This window comes from Equus przewalskii, chromosome 3 (genome assembly GCF_037783145.1).
Source record: "Equus przewalskii isolate Varuska chromosome 3, EquPr2, whole genome shotgun sequence".
Taxonomy (NCBI): Eukaryota; Metazoa; Chordata; class Mammalia; order Perissodactyla; family Equidae; genus Equus; species Equus przewalskii.
The window spans coordinates 57,873,906-57,892,558 of record NC_091833.1 but is presented as its reverse complement, the minus strand read 5'-3'; the positions used below and the strand labels follow the sequence as shown (position 1 = coordinate 57,892,558).

Genomic DNA, 18,653 nt, shown 5'->3' with positions numbered 1-18,653 from the left:
ATGATCCTTTAGCCTTTTTGTTACTCGGTAGAAAAAGCTTTATTAGAATAGCCCACAGTATCTTTCTTGCTTGCTCACTTTTTCCATTTGTAAGCATCTCTTCAAAGTATTAAGTTAATCTAAAAAAGCTACATATTTATGGAAATAGCCTGAAGGTGACCAGACTACAAGTTGATTTGTATGTGTGTGTGTGTGTGTTTTTACCCTTTCTAGTTTCGGATGGAGAGCACACAAGCCCGGAGATGGTCCTCACCATTCACTTACTTCCCACTGATCAACTCCCGGCCGCGTTCCAGGTCACAGCTCCATTGCTTGAGGTCAGCCCAGGCGGCAGCACTTCGATAGGTAAGAACTGGGAGCCTGAAAGAAACGTGGCTTTGGAAATAGGACCATATTTCAGCAATAGTCCCTGTTCAGACCTCTTAATGGTTACCAAAAGGTAGTGACCTCCTCTTCCAGAAGTTGCAGGCATTCTCATCCATATCCTTCCTTTTGCCCATTTCTATGCAAATAGAAGTAGCACAGAGAGAAGGAAATAAACCCTTCAGAGGCCAATGCTCAGTGATGGAATTTATTTTCCAGCCTCCAGGAGTTTGATTTGTTGTCATCACTAAAATATAAAGTATCGGAGAGCAGAGGGGAGAATAGACGGGAGCGGTTTCGATGACTGCTCTTGTTTTCTATTGAGAATGTAAAGAGCAACAGGAGGAATGACAGATCACAGTAACCTTCAGAAGCTGTGAAGAGTTAGAGTTGGCCTAGTCCTTTTGTATGTGATTTTGTTTACTTATTAATATACTTACTCTTTAGAAGTTTATTCTTTTACCAAGAGCATCTTAAGAGCAAACAGTGGATATTGTGAGTTTTGTCAGATGTGCTAACAGATCCTTAATCAGTTTCTACATGTGGATATTGGCCTAAAGTTAATTATCAGATAACCCACAAACCAGCCATACATACAAAGACGACTTCACTTTTACCTTACTTTGTCACTTCCGTGATGGCCAGAACAGCCACTATTAACACAACGTGGCCCTCCTGTGGATTCAGAGAAAGAAGAAGGAAGAAACAACGAAAAGCAAAAACAGTTTCTGGGAGTATTTTCTGGAAGAAAACCTACCCTAGTCGATCAGGACTGAACATTTTGTGGGCTTCCATACCCATCCTTGTATGTGGGCTTCCATTCCATACTGGTATGGAAGAAGAAAGGTGTTCTGAATTCAGAACTACCCACTTGTAAGGTAACTTTTGGAAGACCCTACTTGTAATTTGGGAATTGACTATATTATCAGTGTTCACTCTTTTGTGGTTGATTGGAATTAAACATGCTTTCTTATAACCATCAGATTACTCACAACATGGCTTCCAGCCTGGCCTGTGGCTTTAGTGTATACAGCGTATACAGTCGGTTTTTAATGTACATATCTTCTCACCATGCTTTATTCTCCTGACTGCAGGACTTCAGTTGGTAGTGAGAGATACTGAGACAGCACCTGAAGAACTCTTCTTTGAGCTTCGGAAACCTCCACAGCATGGCACACTCCTCAAGTACACAGCTGAGTCCCAAGGGCCCATGGCCACAGGTAGCTGCTCACTCTGTCATAGGCCTTCTTGGAGGATTTCTTGCTCCACAGTCCACTTTATGTTTCTCAGACAAGAACTATAGCAACTTTGTGGGGCAAACTATGAGGAGATACTTAGAAAAGAAAAAGCTTTAGTGTTTAGTCCATCGGCTGAAATTTTGGGAACTTCTTTCTCTTTGCCACCACCCGTGCCCCAAAACTATGACTCCATTTCCTCAAGTCATAGGTGAACTTGGTTGGTTCTGAAACCTGGAGTAAATTCATTGAGAACAACCTCATATGAGTTGTCAGCTGCTACTTTCCTATGGTTTCTTCATGGAGATGAATTTGTCTTCCTTAATTTGGTATGTGAATCATCACAGTAGTTTTAGCACTGCAATTTTGATAGTGTAAACTACATGTATCTTCATCCATAAAAAAAGGGAGCACATTTTTAAAGTATTATTTATGCCATGTAACAGTGTGGTACTGTGACCAGCTTTCCAAAATATTTATTGTGCTTTCACCAATAAAAAATAATACATGTTGACTGTTTAGAAAGTACAGAAAAGCACGAAGAACACAAATCTAATTTTTAATAGTCAGCCCTTATATATCAAAGTGAATATTAGCCCTTTCAAAGTAGTCACCTTGGGATGGTATATGCTTATTTCAACAATCTGTACATTCTTAAACCTTGATATAATTCCTAATAAGCATGTAATAATGCATTCTTCTGAATATCTCTGCAGAGGGAGGGGGCAAGTCTTTGACCTTGAAGGTACATCGAATTTGTAAAAACACCCAGTAGGCGTTTGGGAGTCACATAGGCAGATGTTTTAGAATTTACTGAACAAAAGAAATGTCATTAGAATAGAATTCTAGCATCTTTAGGGAACTACTTAGGAACATAAGAGTGATAGCCCAGTTTCCTTAACATTATATTTAACCTATATTTGTGTGATTAATATATGAAAGCTAAAGGTATTTGTAAAATATTAGTTTTTTAACTTTTTTTAGGCACAATACCACTAGCACCAGTAAATCACAGTAACACAGTGTTGAAGGAGAAGGTTTAGAAGACGAATACAGAGAAAGAATAAATTCTTTAGTTTCATTATATAACACCAATTATGAGAGTCAATAATCTATTGAGAAACAGAGTTGAATATAACATCCAAGAAGACCAGTCCCCCACTTGTGCTCTGTGGAGTTGTGGGGACCCATGGCACTAAGTAGCATTTCTCATAAAAAGTGTTCCATGACCAAACAGTTTTCAGAAGCTTTAATATTGTGTATTGAAGATTCTAAAATTCTAATAAATCCTGCAGTTTAAAACATTTTAATTTTAAATTTTGTTTAAACCCATTTTTCTGAAACTTATATGACCTTGAAACTTTTTTCATACAGCACATATCAACTCTATCATGAATTAGTACTCTAGACTTATCCAGTTAGAGTTTCTAACTTAAGTCTATTTTTCAATTTTTACATATTTTTAAATTTAAAGAAAAACCTTATGCTCTCAGTTGAAACAAAGACCTCTCACAGGTTCATCAAGCATAATTTATTTTCTTAACTTTTTCAAAAATTTTTCAGTATCGAGATTACATTCTAGAAGGGCTATCATAAAGCATAGAGGCTTGTCTTTTATTGTCTAGAATCAAGAGTCATGAGTGGATCTCAGAGAGGCAGATTTTGGTTCAATATGATTAAGAACTTAGAAAAAATGAGAGCTATCTCCAGCGGAATTAGCTACCTTGTAATACAGTAAGCCTCCCACCTTGAGAAGTGTGAAGGGCAGGCTACATCGCCCTTTTTCAAGGGTAATGTAGAGGGAATCCTATATTCGGTGGGTGGTTGGACTAATTAGCTTACAACTCCCAGAGTTTATGATCCTATGTGTACTTTGAAATCCTGAGAACAAAGGTGTTATATAAATGAAAAGCGTTATTCCCAGAAGTAATTGGTTCTGCAATTTGTTTTATTCTGGAAAGGTGACACTTTCACATATGAAGATATTGAGAAAAATGTTCTGCAGTATCTACATGATGGCTCCTCTGCCCGGGAAGACAGCATGGAGATCTCAGTCACAGATGGCACCTCAGCCACAACGGTGGAAGTGAGAGTGGAGGTGTCGCTGTCAGAGGATCGAGGGCCTCGACTGGCTGCTGGTGCCTCTCTGAGCATTACTGTTGCTAGTAAAAGCACAGCTGTCATCACGAGGTCACACCTTGCTTATGTTGTAAGTTCTTACATTTGTCTTCTTGTTCTCCACTGCACCCTCTGACTAGCTGACTAGAAACCAATGCCATAGCTGAATATTTGGGGCATCAGGTATATGGCCATGTAAAGAATTTTTTTTCAACTTCTCCATATTTGTGCTCTTAGGAATAGTTACACTCTTTATTCCAGCTGCTTCACTGTCTCATGAGCAGACAAGTGAATGAGCAAAACTTTGATGAAAACACAATGAGTATGTATGGGGCTGGGTGATTGTCAACAGGAAACAGCGGCAATGTCAGAAAAGCCCAAGTCCCCATGTGTTAAGCTCTGCTCATATTATTTCAAATGGAAGTTTGAGGGAAAGAGCATTTTAGAAGAACTTACCTGGTCAGAGACTGATAGGTAATGGTATTTCATGGTCTACTTTTTTGAGAAAGCCTACTTTCTGTCAGCTTTTGTCTCAGGTCCAGCTCTGGACAGAATACTGTCACACTCCCTTGGCAGTGGCTCTCTGCCAGGTTTCCCAGGCAAGATCACTGACTTACCTTCCACTCTATAACCCAAGACAAGCATGTGGTTACGGGACCAAGGGTGGATTCAGGAATTTGGGGGGCAGGGCTTGGGGATTCCCATCTGGCCCTAACTTAATAAGTGATCCTGGCTAATTAAACTCATCTTCTTTCTTTGATTTTCATCTGGAGCTAAGGATAATGAGTATAATTAATTTTATTTTTCAGTTATGTATGTTGTAAACAGATATGAACTCTCTATGCAAACATAATAATGAGTAGTTTTGACAAATGCCTTGAAAATAAGAAGGATAATCATTCTTAGTATTGAATTTTTCCTTTACTAATCTTAAACTTCCAACCAATGACCTGGCCTTTTTTTTAAAACGCTATATAGTTTTAAGTAATTCTTCTCTGGGCTGAAGAGTCTGGCTATAAAGTCTGGTCCTGAATAGTAGCATGTGAGATAAAGCATTGGCCTGGGAACAATTGCTTCAATTGCTTTTGCACAGATTTTCCCCTCAAATTGTCCTTTCTTAAATTGTGGGAAACTGCATTTCATCCTCATTCTTCTCATGGGTCTAGTATAGTTTCAGAACAGCTTTGACTTGTTTTTTTTTTAATTGACAGGTGATTTTTACCGTGGGTTATGGTCTTTTGAATCTTATGAAACTCATGAATTCATAAAAATGTATGAATACAGATTTAATCAATAGATCACCAAGGCTTGAAAAATGTTTGACAGACCAAAATAGCTCTCCAGGAGCAGTTCCTGCCCATTACCTGCGTATTATAAGCTGCATATCAAAATGCAAGCCCATTGGCAACTGAACATGTATTTTCAGAAATTGATTGAATATGCATTTACCCAGTAGAGCAGAAAGACTCCAAAAGAACTATTCCAGCCTGCTGAAAGCATAGCATATTTTAAAGACTCAGCTAAGTTATATACTAACTTTCTCAGGGGTTGTAGAAGAATTTTGTACTTAGTGTCATGGGGAAAGTTTTTCCAGATCTGCATGGTTAATGAGTTTGCAGTGACTATCCAAAAAGGTGGGAAAAGCCACCAGAACTCTGGTCATAAAAGGAGCAGAATATAAAGGAATAGGAGCAGGTGAGCCTGTTCTTAGAGTCTCATTGACTACAAGAGGGTGACATGATGTTGGCAGAAACAAAAGGCAAAAATGGGATCTGTGTAATTTGCTTCTTAATGGTGGTTTCCTATACACAGTTTGCTACGCACTGCAAGTAAACAAGTAGGGAAAGGATGGGGCGGGTTTTGTAGTTAGCGTGGATGGATTTTCCTCCAAGCTCACCACTTACTAGAGTAGTAACCCTTGGCAAGTTGCTTAACTCTCTAGGGCTTAGTTTTCTCATCTGTAATACAGGGAGGATAATATAAGATTAATCTTAAAATCCTAATAGTGATTCTATGCACCAGCCAAAAATAAAATAATTCAAAATATGATACCATCTGTAATAACATGACAAAACACATATCTAGGAATAAATGTAACAAAAGATGTGTAACTTCTAGGAAAAATTGATGCTATGATTGACTATAAAGAAAATCCAAAAGAACCTCTTGACAAAGTATTAGAAATGAAAGAATTTACCAAGTGGCCAGACAGAAGATCAACAAAACAATAACATGGCTATGCATAAGCAAAAAATAGCCGGTAAATATAGCTAAAAAGATGATACCGGTTATAATAGCATTACAAAAATCATGTCTGTTGGACTAAATCTAACGAAAGCCAGATAATACTTCTACAGGGAAAATTATAACACATCATTGACAGACTTTTAAAAAAAGCACTAAATAAATGATGAGATATGCCATATTCATGAATAGGAAGATTTAATATCAAAAAGATATCCATTCTCCCACAAAGTGATCTTTTCATTCAATTGAGTTCCAATCAAACCCCCAGTGTACTTTTTAAAGATCTTGATAAGTTGATTCTACAATATATGAGGAAGAAAAAGTGGGCAGAATTCTGAAAAAGAATGATAGGAGGGCAGGGGCTTTGCCCTATCAGATAGCAGGATTTCTTACAAACCTGCACAATAGAGGCAATGTAGCACAAGAATGTACTAGAAAGTCCAGAAACAGACCCACACCTAGGACTGTAGTATAAAACAGATATAGCAAGTCAGATCAGGAGGAACCAGTTAAAACATAAATCTGCACAAAATGATTATTCATATGGAAAAAAGCAAACTTGCACTACTACCTCACACCCTACACTGATGGTAATTATGGGCAAATTCAGTACTTGAATGTCATAAGTAAAATTTTACAATTCTTTGTAGGATATAGGTGAATATTTTTTAATATTGGGAAAGGGAAGAAGTTCTTAAACTAGAAACAAAGAGTGCTCACTATAAAAAAATTGATCAACTTGGGTATATTAAAATTAAATTTATGTTTTCCAAAACACACCATAAATACAGAAAACAGCCAAGTTACAAATTGGAAAGCGATATTTGCAACACGTGTAACTAAAAAATAACAAAGAAAATATAAAGAACATCCGCAGATCAAGAAGAAACAGATAAACTAGTAGAGAAATGAACAAGAGACATTAACAGGAATTTCAGAAAAGGAACCCAGAGGGCCAAGAAATATCAGAGGAGATATTTACATTTTCAGTCATCTGGGAAAACAAATTATATAGCATTTTATAACAATTCACTTGACAGAAATTAAAAGGTCTGAAAATACCAAATCTTTGGAGGAAATGATTCTAAAGGGGGTTCTTTGCTGATGGACATGTAAACTGGAACAACCGCTTTGGGAAAGAATTTGGCATTGTCTTGTGAGGATGAATTTTCATGTACCCTAATGGTTCCACTCCTAGATTGCTATCCAAGAGAAGCTTTCACATGTATGCCAAAGGATACACAAGCATGTTCATAGCAATACTATTTGTAATAGCAAATATATTGAAACCAGCCAAATGCCCATCAACAGGATAACAGACAACTTGTGATATACTTATTCTGTGGAATATTAGAGAATACTCAAAACAGATGGACTATAGCTGCACAAAGCAATACTCATGGATCTTAGCAGTCCACTATTGAGTAAAAAGAAAAATAAATCCCAGAAGAGGAAAGTCTAACTCCCTTCTCCTAAGCAAAAAAAAAAAAAAAAAACTAAACTAAAAATACTTTGTGTAATATATCAAACTATATCAAGAATTCAAGGAAATGAGAGACAAGATCCAGGGTGATTATAAGCCCAAGCCAGGATGAAGGAGGAGTACGTAGGTACATAGTAATTATCAAAGTTCTAATCCTGGTGTTGAATGGTGGGTCGATAGATGTATAAATAATAAAAAGAAAGTGAAAAAATGAATTAATACAAAAGGGATAAGAAGGTCTTTGAGTAGGAAAATTACATGAGAACAAGCTCTATATTAGGAATTTTTTCCACCCACAATATCTTGGATATCCCAAAAGAGTAATTTTCTTTAAATTATGACAACATTTTTAGAAAAAAAGAAAATCTAGCTGATTTCACACTTTTTCAAACTGAGCAGTTATTTAAGATTTGAAACATTATAATAGATATGCCTGACATGAAATAAGCATTTCTTTGCCAAATTTGCCAATGTGGAATTTCAAAGCTATTCATTCTAATCAAGAGCCAGGAGTTCTGTCCTTGTAGTTTATCACCATCTCAGAAAACAATACTTTAGAACTCTCAGCAGTCTTTTTAAAATTCTCTCTCAGAGGATACTCACAGTAATGTTAGGAAGTAGTCTTTTGGAAGCCAACATATTGTATTTGACGACTCATGTGGAAAAACAGAGAAACTTTAAAATTATAAATTTAGAGGAAATTTTCTGAAGTTTTGCAGCTTCGATGAATTTGAATTTCCTTCCTTGCTGGTGTCAAGTGATGTGAGGAAATACGGAAAATTCTGTGATCTTACACTGAGGCTCTGAACTACCAACTTAAAAAGGCCCCGGGGGATAGAATTGAGAACTGACTAAAACCTGCTGGCCCAGATCACCAGGTATCCATGCTCACATTCCTGATCCTATACGTCAAGTAACTGTACAACAGAGTCATGAAAATTTGCATTTGAAAGTGCACTTAGCCATGCAATATTCATTTTCATTGTTGCTGTGGTAAAGTGTAAAGGGCCGCCATGTTCACAGCCAACTGCTCTAAAAGATGAATGACTCAGGGAAACTTTCCAAGAAGATGTTGCCTGCCTCCCAGATATTTCCAAAAATATCCTTGAAGAAAGAGGAAATTGTTCATTAAGACATTTAATTATTGTCCATGTAGAAACATAGAAAGCCGATTTTTTTTTTAAAGATTGGCACCCTAGCTAACAACTGTTGCAAATCTTCTTTTTTTTCTTCTTCTTTTTCTCCCCAAAGCCCCCCAGTACACAGTTGTATATTCTAGTTGTGAGTGCCTCTGGCTGTGCTGTGTGGGACACCGCCTCAGCATGGCCTGATGAGCGGTGCCATGCATGCGCCCAGGATCCAAATGAGCAAAACCATGGGCTGCCAAAGTGGAGTGTGCGAACTTAACCACTCAGCCATGGGGCCGGCCCCAGAAAGCCTATTTTATTTGTCAATAAACAATGCAGAAGGAAAGGGAAGTGGTCTGTGTTGAGACTGGGCATCTTGGGGGTTGAGCATCCAAAGGTTCAGTCCTGATAGAATGAAATCTGTAAGATTCCCCAAATTCTTCTGTTAAACTCAAATTTTATCATGTTGGATATGACTTAAAGTGAGCCATTAGCTAAGCTAAATAACTTCCATTCTTTCTGTTTCACAGAATTTTCTTTATCATTGTGTTATATGTTGTAATGGAGTTTTACCTGTTTCTAAAAAGGAAACCATCCTTAGAAACTCTAGAAGAAGCCTACAATTGTGTTTATAGGAAGATGGCTTATATCTCTGACCATGTCTTATTCTTCACTAGATGCTTATAACAAAATCAAAGCCTTGTGCGGCTCTTGTAGTAACAGTAAGACATCTCTTTGTTTTATGTCCCATACTTAAAGTGTGTTTCCCACTATTATTTGAGCTACTTTTGAAAGAAGACATTATCAAAGAGGCATTTGAGGATAAATAAATACTGGGATTTTCATGCAGTTTGAAATGTTGTTGCTTGATCACAGAGGGAAAGAGACTTTTCCAATTAGCAGAGAAGGAAGCACTCGTGATCTTTAACTACTGGAAGTATTTATTCCTGCAAATATGCATTCATGTCTTGCTTCATGCTTGCCTGATTAGGATGATTCATCTCCGGACCCAGAGATCTGGATTCAGTTAAGTTCTCTGCCCATGTATGGTGCTCTCTTAAGAACCTCAGGACCTGAGGTGGAAGAACTCTCAGAGGTTTCCAATTTCACGATGGAAGACATCAACAACAAGAAAATTAGGTATATAGCCACTTTGTATTACTTGACAGAATTTTTCAAAATTGTATTAAAATATTTAAGCAACTAACCAGTAGTTCCCCTGAAAGATTATGTTGCTTCTGGTCCCACTTTTAAACAAAGATGCAGTCATCTTACCTGACTTGTCAGTGCAGCTCATTCATTTGGTTCTTCTCTTGGCCTCTATAGGTACTTGGCTGTGTTTGAGACCAGTAGTCATCTGGTTACTGACAGCTTCCATTTCTCTGTCTCTGATATGGACCATAACCGTCTGGACAATCAGATGTTTACCATCATGATCACTCCTCTCAAGAATCCACCTCCAGTCATTGCTTTTGCTGACCTTATCACGGTAAACAATTCTAAGATCAATAAACAGAGAGTGCTGTAGAGAGCTGGAAATCTGTAAAAATGTAAATAAAGAGTTCTACCTAAATTGGTTGCCAAGTTCTTCCCCAAAGTATCTAGGCACTAGTATCAAGATATGCGTGGTTTTCAATCATGAGTTTTTCAAAAAGTATGAAGATAATTATATGCTGAAGAGCAAATCATTATATCCATATTATTTCTTTAGTCAATAAATATTTATATGTTAGACATAAATGCTAGATGTGTATGGTAGTGGGAATAAAATTAAAAATTAAATATACCTTTGAGGAGTTTACAATCTAATGTTTGCAGCAACTCAAATATGGGGATATGGAGAGTGTCTCCAAGTCACTCCTTAAATCAAGTCAATACTTATCACTGTAAACAATATTGACAGTTCCTGGGCAGGGGTGGGGTATATAAAGTATCCTGATCATGAAGTTACCCAGACCTGAGTTCAAGTGCCAGTTCTGTTACCTACTAGCTAAGTGGCCTTGGACCAATTATGTAATCTTAGCCTCAATTTCCTCATCTTCAAAATATTGCTATTCCTGTGACGTAGAGTATTGCTCTGATGACTAATAAAATAGAATTTTTAAACCCCACTGTGATACTGGCACATGGTAGGGATTCCGTAAGAGCTAATTCCCTTTCCTTATCCTGCTCCATGTACACACCGTAATGCCAAAAACTCAGGAGTTTTCTGGTTTTGTTGAGCAACTGAAAATTCATAAAACTGAGTTGTTTCCAAATGGTTCTGATATTCCACCCATCTTTCCATTTCCACACATTGGGGAAGCCACTTAGGCCTTCCCCATTCCCAGAGTCAGGATGACCTCCCACTTTGTAACTTGTAGACCCTTCCCACATTTAGCTAAGAGTTGTTCAGAGTGAAATGGCTTGGTCATATCTGGCAGGCTAGCAAAAAACACCAGGCTCAGGGGGCAGAGTTAGCATACAAAACAGGGCTCCAAAGGAAAAAGTTAGTTTGAGCAACTACTTATACTGATTTATTTCCCCCTTGACATTAAGATAAACACTAGCTCACAGGTATGGCGAGCCCTTTCTCCCTGCATATCTATAAACATATACCATAAGGGAATAAACGGGACTTTTATTCCTGGTGGGAACACCTATAGGACAGCTTTGCCCTCACATCTCTGAGGGAGGGCTGCATGCGTCATTCTGTAGCTGCAGGCTTTTGAATGTTGATGTGGAAGGGAGGCAGCCATCCTGTCATACAGCTCTGCCGAGGTGGGTGATTAGAATGGGCCAGAGCTGCTTTATAACCAGATCCATCATTGAAGGAAGCACAACTTTGAAGGGAGACACGAAGTCATCGTGTCTGAGCGTAGCTTTGAGAGGCGCTGAAAGATTGCCTGGCTTCAGCCGCGTGCACATTCCTCATCTCGTCTGTAGAGGATCTGCCTCCTCAAAGAAGTGGAATTGGTGCTGGAAGGTCGCCCCAGGCCGCACTTTTCAACCCAGTTCTTTTTATTGCAGTTTTATGCAACCACCCAAGGACTCTCTACTATCTTTTCTCTCTTAGGTTGATGAGGGAGGGAGAGCCCCACTCTCATTTCACCATTTCTTTGCTGCTGATGATCATGACAATCTTCAGGGAGATGCTGTCATTAAACTAAGTGCTCTGCCCAAGTACGGCTGCATTGAGAACACAGGAACAGGTACCAGCAGGAGCTTTGCTGTAGAATTGTTCTGGACCTGGAAAGAAGAGAAGGTGGAGGGGGGTAACCGCCTTCAATTAAACCTGGAGATAGAGAACTAAAGAGGAATGGAACCATTGCAAAGAAGTGGAAGGAAGGAAGCTTCCATGCACTCAACAAAAATTTCCTGAGCATTTTCTGTGTGCCAGGCACTTTTTTAAGCACTGGGGATATATCAGTAAACAAAGTAGACAAACCCCTATCTTCATGGTGCCTTAGATCCCAGTGGGGGAGACAGATAAGAAACCTAGTAAATAACAAAACAGTGTAAGACGTTAGGAGGTAAATCAGTGCTATGGAAAAAAATAGAGCCATGTAAGGGGATTTGGAGTGCTGGCAGTGGGGATAGAGGGGCTTGTGGACTGCACTCAGAGTTGAGTGTCAAGGAAATAAAAATGCCTGTCTTTTTATTGTGAGGCAGCTATCGTTTAGCTGAACCATAGCTTATGTCTCAGCTCCTTCTAAGGAGACGACATGAATTGAAACGTGTGGTTGTGTATCTGTGACCCTCTACTAAACATCCCCCTCCCTCCACCATCTGCCCTGGACTCACTGCCCTTGATGATTATCACAGAGAAGCAGAGACGAGAAGGCGTGTACCAGCCACAGCCCCCTGAGACCCAGTGACTGACAGTTCAGACAGCTCCTGGCGGGTTACTGTGCTGCTGCCTCTGCAATGAGATGCCTGAGTGCCAGCGTTTGGCTCTAATTGGTGTGCAGCTAGCAGCTCCCACAGAGAGGCCACTGACTGAAGGTGTCTGTGGCCAGCATGATGCCTGGGAGTTGAGCCTGGTTACCAGAAACTCATTTAGCAGTGGTCGTGTTTTCCTATAGAAAACCTTCAGTCTTTTCCCCCATCTTGCCTTTCAGGGTGTGCGCTTAGATTTGTTTATTGCTGAATTAGATTTATTTCCAAAAATGCTTGGGCTAGATACAAGGGATGTAAAGATAAATAGGACACAGCTCCTGTCATGAGTGGGAAACAAATGTGAAACTGATAGGTTATAATAAGTGAAATGCTGGGGCAAGGAACGGAGCAAAGCGCTGAGAGAGCATGTAGGACAAAATGGTTACTTTTTCCTGGGAAGTTAGGAAAGTCTGAGGAGGTGACGTGAGTTGGAACTTGAAGAGTTAGTGGGAGTTCCTGTGGGCAGAGGGAAAACAGCATTTCGTGCAGAGGGAAGAGCGTGAGCAAAGGTCAGAAACCGTGAAAGGATGGTTGCCCCTGGCCGTCTCTTCCCTCCAGGTGGTTTCTTATTAAGCCTTCCTGACATGGTTTACGTCAACTTGGAATGCATGCAGAATCTTTTGCTGGTCTGAAAGTCAAATTCTTGGTAAGCCTCAGCCTCTCTAAAAAGTGGTCCTCAAACTTTAATGTGCATAAGACTCACCTGGAGGGTGTGTGAAAACAGTTTCCCAGGCAGCAACCCCAGAGTTCCTGTTTGAGGAGATTGGTGAGGTTGAATTTCTCACCTGCTCACAGGCGATGCCATTGCTGCTGGTCCAAGGACCACACTTGGAGAACAGCTGCTTTACACTGGTACAAACCTGGAAGTAAGGAAAAGACATTCGGGGGGGCAAATAACTGTCCCAAGGCACATCATTTAAGGACCCCACCCTTTGCTCCATGGGTGTTCAGAACCGAGTCTATTTTATTTACATAAAACTGGCTACCTAGATTCAGAATCCAGCTGAGCAGAAACACATCTTTTTTTTTTAACTTTTTTTTAATTAAGATTATGATAGTTAACAACCTTGTGAAATTACAGTTGTACATCATTATTAGTCATGTTGTAGGTACACCACTTCACCCCTAGTGCCCTCCCCTCACCCCCCCTTTCCCCTGGTAACCACCGATCAGTTCTCTTTGTCTATATGTTAACTACCACCTATGAGTGGAGTCATACAGAGTTCGTCTTTCTCTGTCTGGCTTATTTCACTCAACATAATACCCTCAAGGTCTATCCATGTTGTTGTGAATGGGACAACTTTGTCCTTTTTTATGGCTGAGTAGTATTCCATTGTATATATATATACCGTATCTTCTTTATCCTCTCATCAGTTGCTGGGCACTTAGGTTGGTTCCATGACTTGGCTATTGTGAATAATGCTGCGATGAACATAGGGGTGCATGGGACTTCTGGAATTGCTGATTTCAGGTTCTTGGGATAGATACCCAGTAGTGGGATGGCTGAGTCATAAGGTAGTTCTATTTTTAACTTTTTGAGGAATCTCCATACTGTTTTCCATAGTGGCTGCACCAGTTTTCATTCCCACCAACAGTGTATGAGGGTTCCTTTTTCTCCACAGCCTCTCCAACATTTGTCACTTTTGGTTTTGGATATTTTTTCCATTCTAACAGGTATAAGGTGATATCTTAGTGTAGTTTTGATGATTTGCATTTCCCTGATGATTAGTGATGATGAGCGTCTTTTCATGTGTCTATTGGCCATCCGTATATCTTCCAGAAGAACATCTTTTTAAAAACTCATTAGAAGAAGTAGCTTTAACTTCTTACCAGGAAGACAGGAAGAAACAGAATAATTATATTGTCAGGTCTAAAATCTAACAGCATGGAACCTGCACTCTTTGAGACCAGCACAAGCAGGACAGGACCCACCTGGGTTACCTCTGGGCCATCACTGTGATGGAGTAATCGATGTTCATAATGATAGCCTGCATGCATCCAGAACTATTTAATCTGCACATAGTGTATTCTGTTTAGGAAGGCAAGGAAGCACATAAATAATAATGATTTCCATGAAAAAACAGAAGGTGCAGTGTTAAAAAGTGGAAGGATTGGTGCTTAAAGCTTCAGTGACAGATTCATTTGTTGAATAGCTTGTTTTCCAGGGACAGAAAATGTCATTATTCTCTTTGAGTATGTTTTTAGGCATCATTTACTTTACTTAATCTATTTTTGACCCAAATAAAGAAGCCACAGTTCTCATATTTATAGGGATCAATGGAAAGAGAAAATAAAAATTTGAAGGAATTTTACCAGTTCCTTCTGGAAACCCTGAACCGTCTTGGAGATTATTGGGTCACTGGTCATTTAGATCTCTCTATGCTTCTGGTATCAAGAAGAATAAAATCTCAGGGTAAAATTTATGAAAATGGCATTGAAGAAAAAATATTTGTCTTGAGTTCTTATTTCAAACAAATTATAAATAAAACTTTTTCATTCCTAATCTTTCTGTTGGGAGTTAACAAAAAATGACACTGTCTACAATTCAGGAAGTCCATAGCCCTTTAATTTACGATCTAATCTTTACAAAGGACCATGGGAGAGAAAAAGAGAAAGGCTTGTTGCTTTCAGATTGTCTGTCTGCACTTTTCTTTGTTTAGATATATCCAGGGAATGTTTGAAGCCACAGGGGTTTCTTTTTCCTCCTTTCTCTAGAAGAAAATTGTGGTAACAATGTAAAATCAGTCAATTAGAGAGACTCAGACTAGAGCCAGGTAAGAGACAAGTCATCCATCATTTAGACATTGCTTACTCTTCCCCTTGGCCTTTTATGGTGTTTGGGGTTGGGAGTAGAAGAAGAGTTAACCAGAGCCAACACTTTCTAAGGGGCTCTGAATGGTACTTGGGCATCTCAGTACCTGAGTGGCACCTGAGCTCTGGATGGTCCCTGAGCATCACAGTAGCCCTGGGGTACCATCCCAGGGTCTGAGCATTGACCCATGCAGAACTTCCCTTAAGGAACTGAGAGGTCAAAGGAAATCAAGCTTAGGGAGATGTTTCTTAGTTAAAAAGGTATACAGTTAACCTTTTCTAATGCAGAGAAAGAGGATTCCTCTTGCAGAATATGCCAGGTAGAGTGGTTTTGAAATTGGCTGAAGCTTAAAGTAGAATCTTTGCTATTGTGTCATTACTTGCCCCAGGGCTTATATTATCAAAGATTTCTAACAAAACAGCCAGTGATTCTGTGCTATATAAAATAATAAAATTCTGAGAGCTTTCATGCCTATTATCTCACTTGATGCCTCATGGAAAGAACAGGACAGGTATATCCATTTCCACATGAGAAATGGTCAGTGGGGAAACTGAGATCTGACTCCAAGTCTTTGAATTCCTGGTCTCTGTTCTTTCCATGCTTCTACCTTTATCCTCAAGCATATTTTCCTCTTTTGTCGATAATGCTGTCGTGTTTTCTAGGTCAGCCTAGTAAGCAGGAATTGATAAATTGGTAAAAGTCCTCTCTTGATGTTGATGCAGGTGATCGTTTTGGCCCTGGAATGACCAGTGATCTAGAGGCATCATTCCCTATTCAAGATGTCCTGGAAAACTACATTTACTACTTTCAGAGTGTTCATGAAAGCATTGAGCCAACCCATGATATTTTTAGCTTTTATGTAAGTGACGGAAACAGTCGTTCAGAAATCCACAGCATCAACATCACTATCGAGGTAAAGACTTTGGAAGTTGGAAAAATTGGGCCTTTGACCACAATATGCCACCAGTAGGTAGCTTTATATGAACTCAAAAGCAAAGAAGATGGGATTTGGCTTTCAATTTTACAGGTCAATTAAAAAATATAGCCCCAACCTTCAGGAAACTTGTAGGATTAAGGCTGGCATTTGGGGATGGTGTGACTTAGAAATGTGAATTTCCATTTCAAGGTAAGATCTGTTCATTTTGTATGAAAACAGTTTGTGAGGATCAGACTCATATTCAGATGCCAGTCTCATATTTAGATGAAAACTAACATATGCCTATTTTTCCCTGAAATGATTGTATGTGGTTCTATGTGCATACTTGCCTTTTCTTATATTTTTAAAGCATTTATTCATTAAATTGTAACATCCAAGAAAAGTGTTCCTTGATGCTGTATTTATTCTCATTTGAGCAACTGCATAGGCTTACCCTACCACTCTGGGGAGAGAGTGAGATAAAAGAGAAAACTCCAAATGGAATACCCTCTACCTTGGGAAAATAAAACATATGGTACCCTTGGCACCCTTCAGGGACAGTGGTGGAAGGGGTCCGGCGTGGGGGACGAGGGAGACAGCTTTAGAAACCCACACTTCACGGTGTCCTTCTACAGGTACTGTGATATATTTCAGGTTTTCTACAACAGTTCAGATTTCAAATAATGTGCCCTTTTATCCCCAGGATATACTTGTACTTGTCTAACCACATGTTCCTATTTTGGTCTGGAAAAATATGATCATTGTACCAATGAAGACATCTGAAAAGATTTCTGTAGAATGTGCATCAGCTTCTCTTCAAGGGGACATTTTGTTTATATGACTTGCTCTCCTTTCAAACTAGTCGTATTGATTGGGAATTAAAGACGGTGACACAGTAAATGCTATTTCGATAGTGAAAGTTGCTGCGAGAATGTTACTTTCTCTGAATAATGTGCATTTTCTTTCTTCTTAAACCAATATCTGTATGAGACTAAGTATTTTGTGCTTTAATCAGAGGAAGAACGATGAACCTCCCAAGATGACCTTGCAGCCCCTCAGAGTGCGGCTCAGCTCAGGAGTGGTGATCAGCAACGCTTCTCTGAGCCTGCGAGACCTGGACACTCCAGATAATGAGCTGATTTTTGTCCTGACGAAAAAGCCTGACCACGGTAGGACACAACTGCTACGAAAGCTTCTTAATTGAGGTGCCCAATGGGTTATTAGAATAAACACATAGATTTCAGTTGATTATTCCTCTGCTTTGCCTGTATATTGTCTATTCTTTGCATCAAAGTATAATCAAATTCACAGCTAGCTAATATTCTTTGAGGTCACAGTAGATGCCAGTTGCTCTAAAAGCCTGAATCCTGGGTAATTGGTGTCTCTGAAATTCAATTTCAGCTGTTTTCTTGCTTTCTTATGTAACCTCAGGCAAAATAGGTTTCAGAGTCAGCCCATCCTCTTCTCAGGAGCAGACATCATTGCTTGATAACCCTGGGCCATGTCATGCAAGGAACAGAGTCACAGCCTTGTTAGTAATTGCAAAAGGTGTTCACTTCAGGTTAGAGGTGTGCTAAACTCCTATATGAGCTTGTTCCTTTTGCAAAGAAAGCACTTTTGCTTATTAAGCCAGAGCTAAAAACCACCAATGGAAACCTACCTACTTCTTTTCTAAATGCCATCCCTCTGGTATTAGCTAAAGCTCTGGAACTTTCGCCTCCCAAGTGGTGTCTTACTCCGTTGTAATGCCCATTGGTCTTTTAAAGATAAAGTTGTTCCTGTTGCTGGAGGGTTAATAGAAGAGGCTGTTGGTCAGTGCATGTTACCTTGCCTTCATTCACTTTCGCTTTCTTTAATGAAGCACTTTAACTATCCCATTGTGATACACATGACCCTTGAAAATGGAAAAATATGCTTCAACTCAAAGATGCTTAGTGTCTTTCTGAATTTAGAAGCAATTTAAAGCATATTCCCATCTCCCATCCCAGATGCCCTAGGAGGAAGGCAACAAGTGAAGAATGCTATTTTCACTTTTTTTAGGTTTTTTTTGTATGAGGATGATTGGCCCTGAAGTAACTTCTGTTGCCAGCCTTACTCTTTTTACTTGAGGAAGATTGTCCTTGGCTAACATCTGTGTCAGTCTTCCTCTATTTTGTATGTGGAACACTGCCACAGCGTGGCTTGATGAGTGGTGTGTATGTCCACACCTGGTATCCAAACCCACGAACCCTGCACCGCCAAAGCGGAGTGCATGAACTTAACCACTATGCCACCAGCCCAGCACCCTATTTTCACTATGCAGAAGGGAAAAATAAGGTTTAGATAATGAAGTGAGTGTGAATTCATGAAGAGAGGTTTGATTTCTAAGCCTCTACATCACCACATCCATCTATTTATCCTTAAGAGATTTTTAAGTAGAAAAAGTGGGACTTTA

The 18,653-nt window shown here is 39.3% G+C and overlaps 1 protein-coding gene across 5 annotated transcripts in view; it reads left to right on the top strand.

The window, feature by feature from the left end:
* FRAS1 (Fraser extracellular matrix complex subunit 1) overlaps positions 1-18,653 on the top strand; it is a 426,477-nt gene that overhangs the window by 325,744 nt on the left and 82,080 nt on the right. For all 5 annotated transcript variants that reach the window (XR_011538148.1, XM_070612755.1, XM_070612754.1 and 2 more), the window contains 8 exons: positions 214-345; positions 1,458-1,583; positions 3,560-3,807; positions 9,565-9,713; positions 9,900-10,062; positions 11,629-11,764; positions 16,026-16,216; positions 17,235-17,388. Coding sequence is in view for 4 of the 5 variants with exons in the window: in XM_070612755.1 (XP_070468856.1) it covers positions 214-345; positions 1,458-1,583; positions 3,560-3,807; positions 9,565-9,713; positions 9,900-10,062; positions 11,629-11,764; positions 16,026-16,216; positions 17,235-17,388 (1,299 nt within the window). In the remaining variant the exon portion in view is untranslated. The remainder of the gene's footprint in view (positions 1-213; positions 346-1,457; positions 1,584-3,559; positions 3,808-9,564; positions 9,714-9,899; positions 10,063-11,628; positions 11,765-16,025; positions 16,217-17,234; positions 17,389-18,653) is intronic.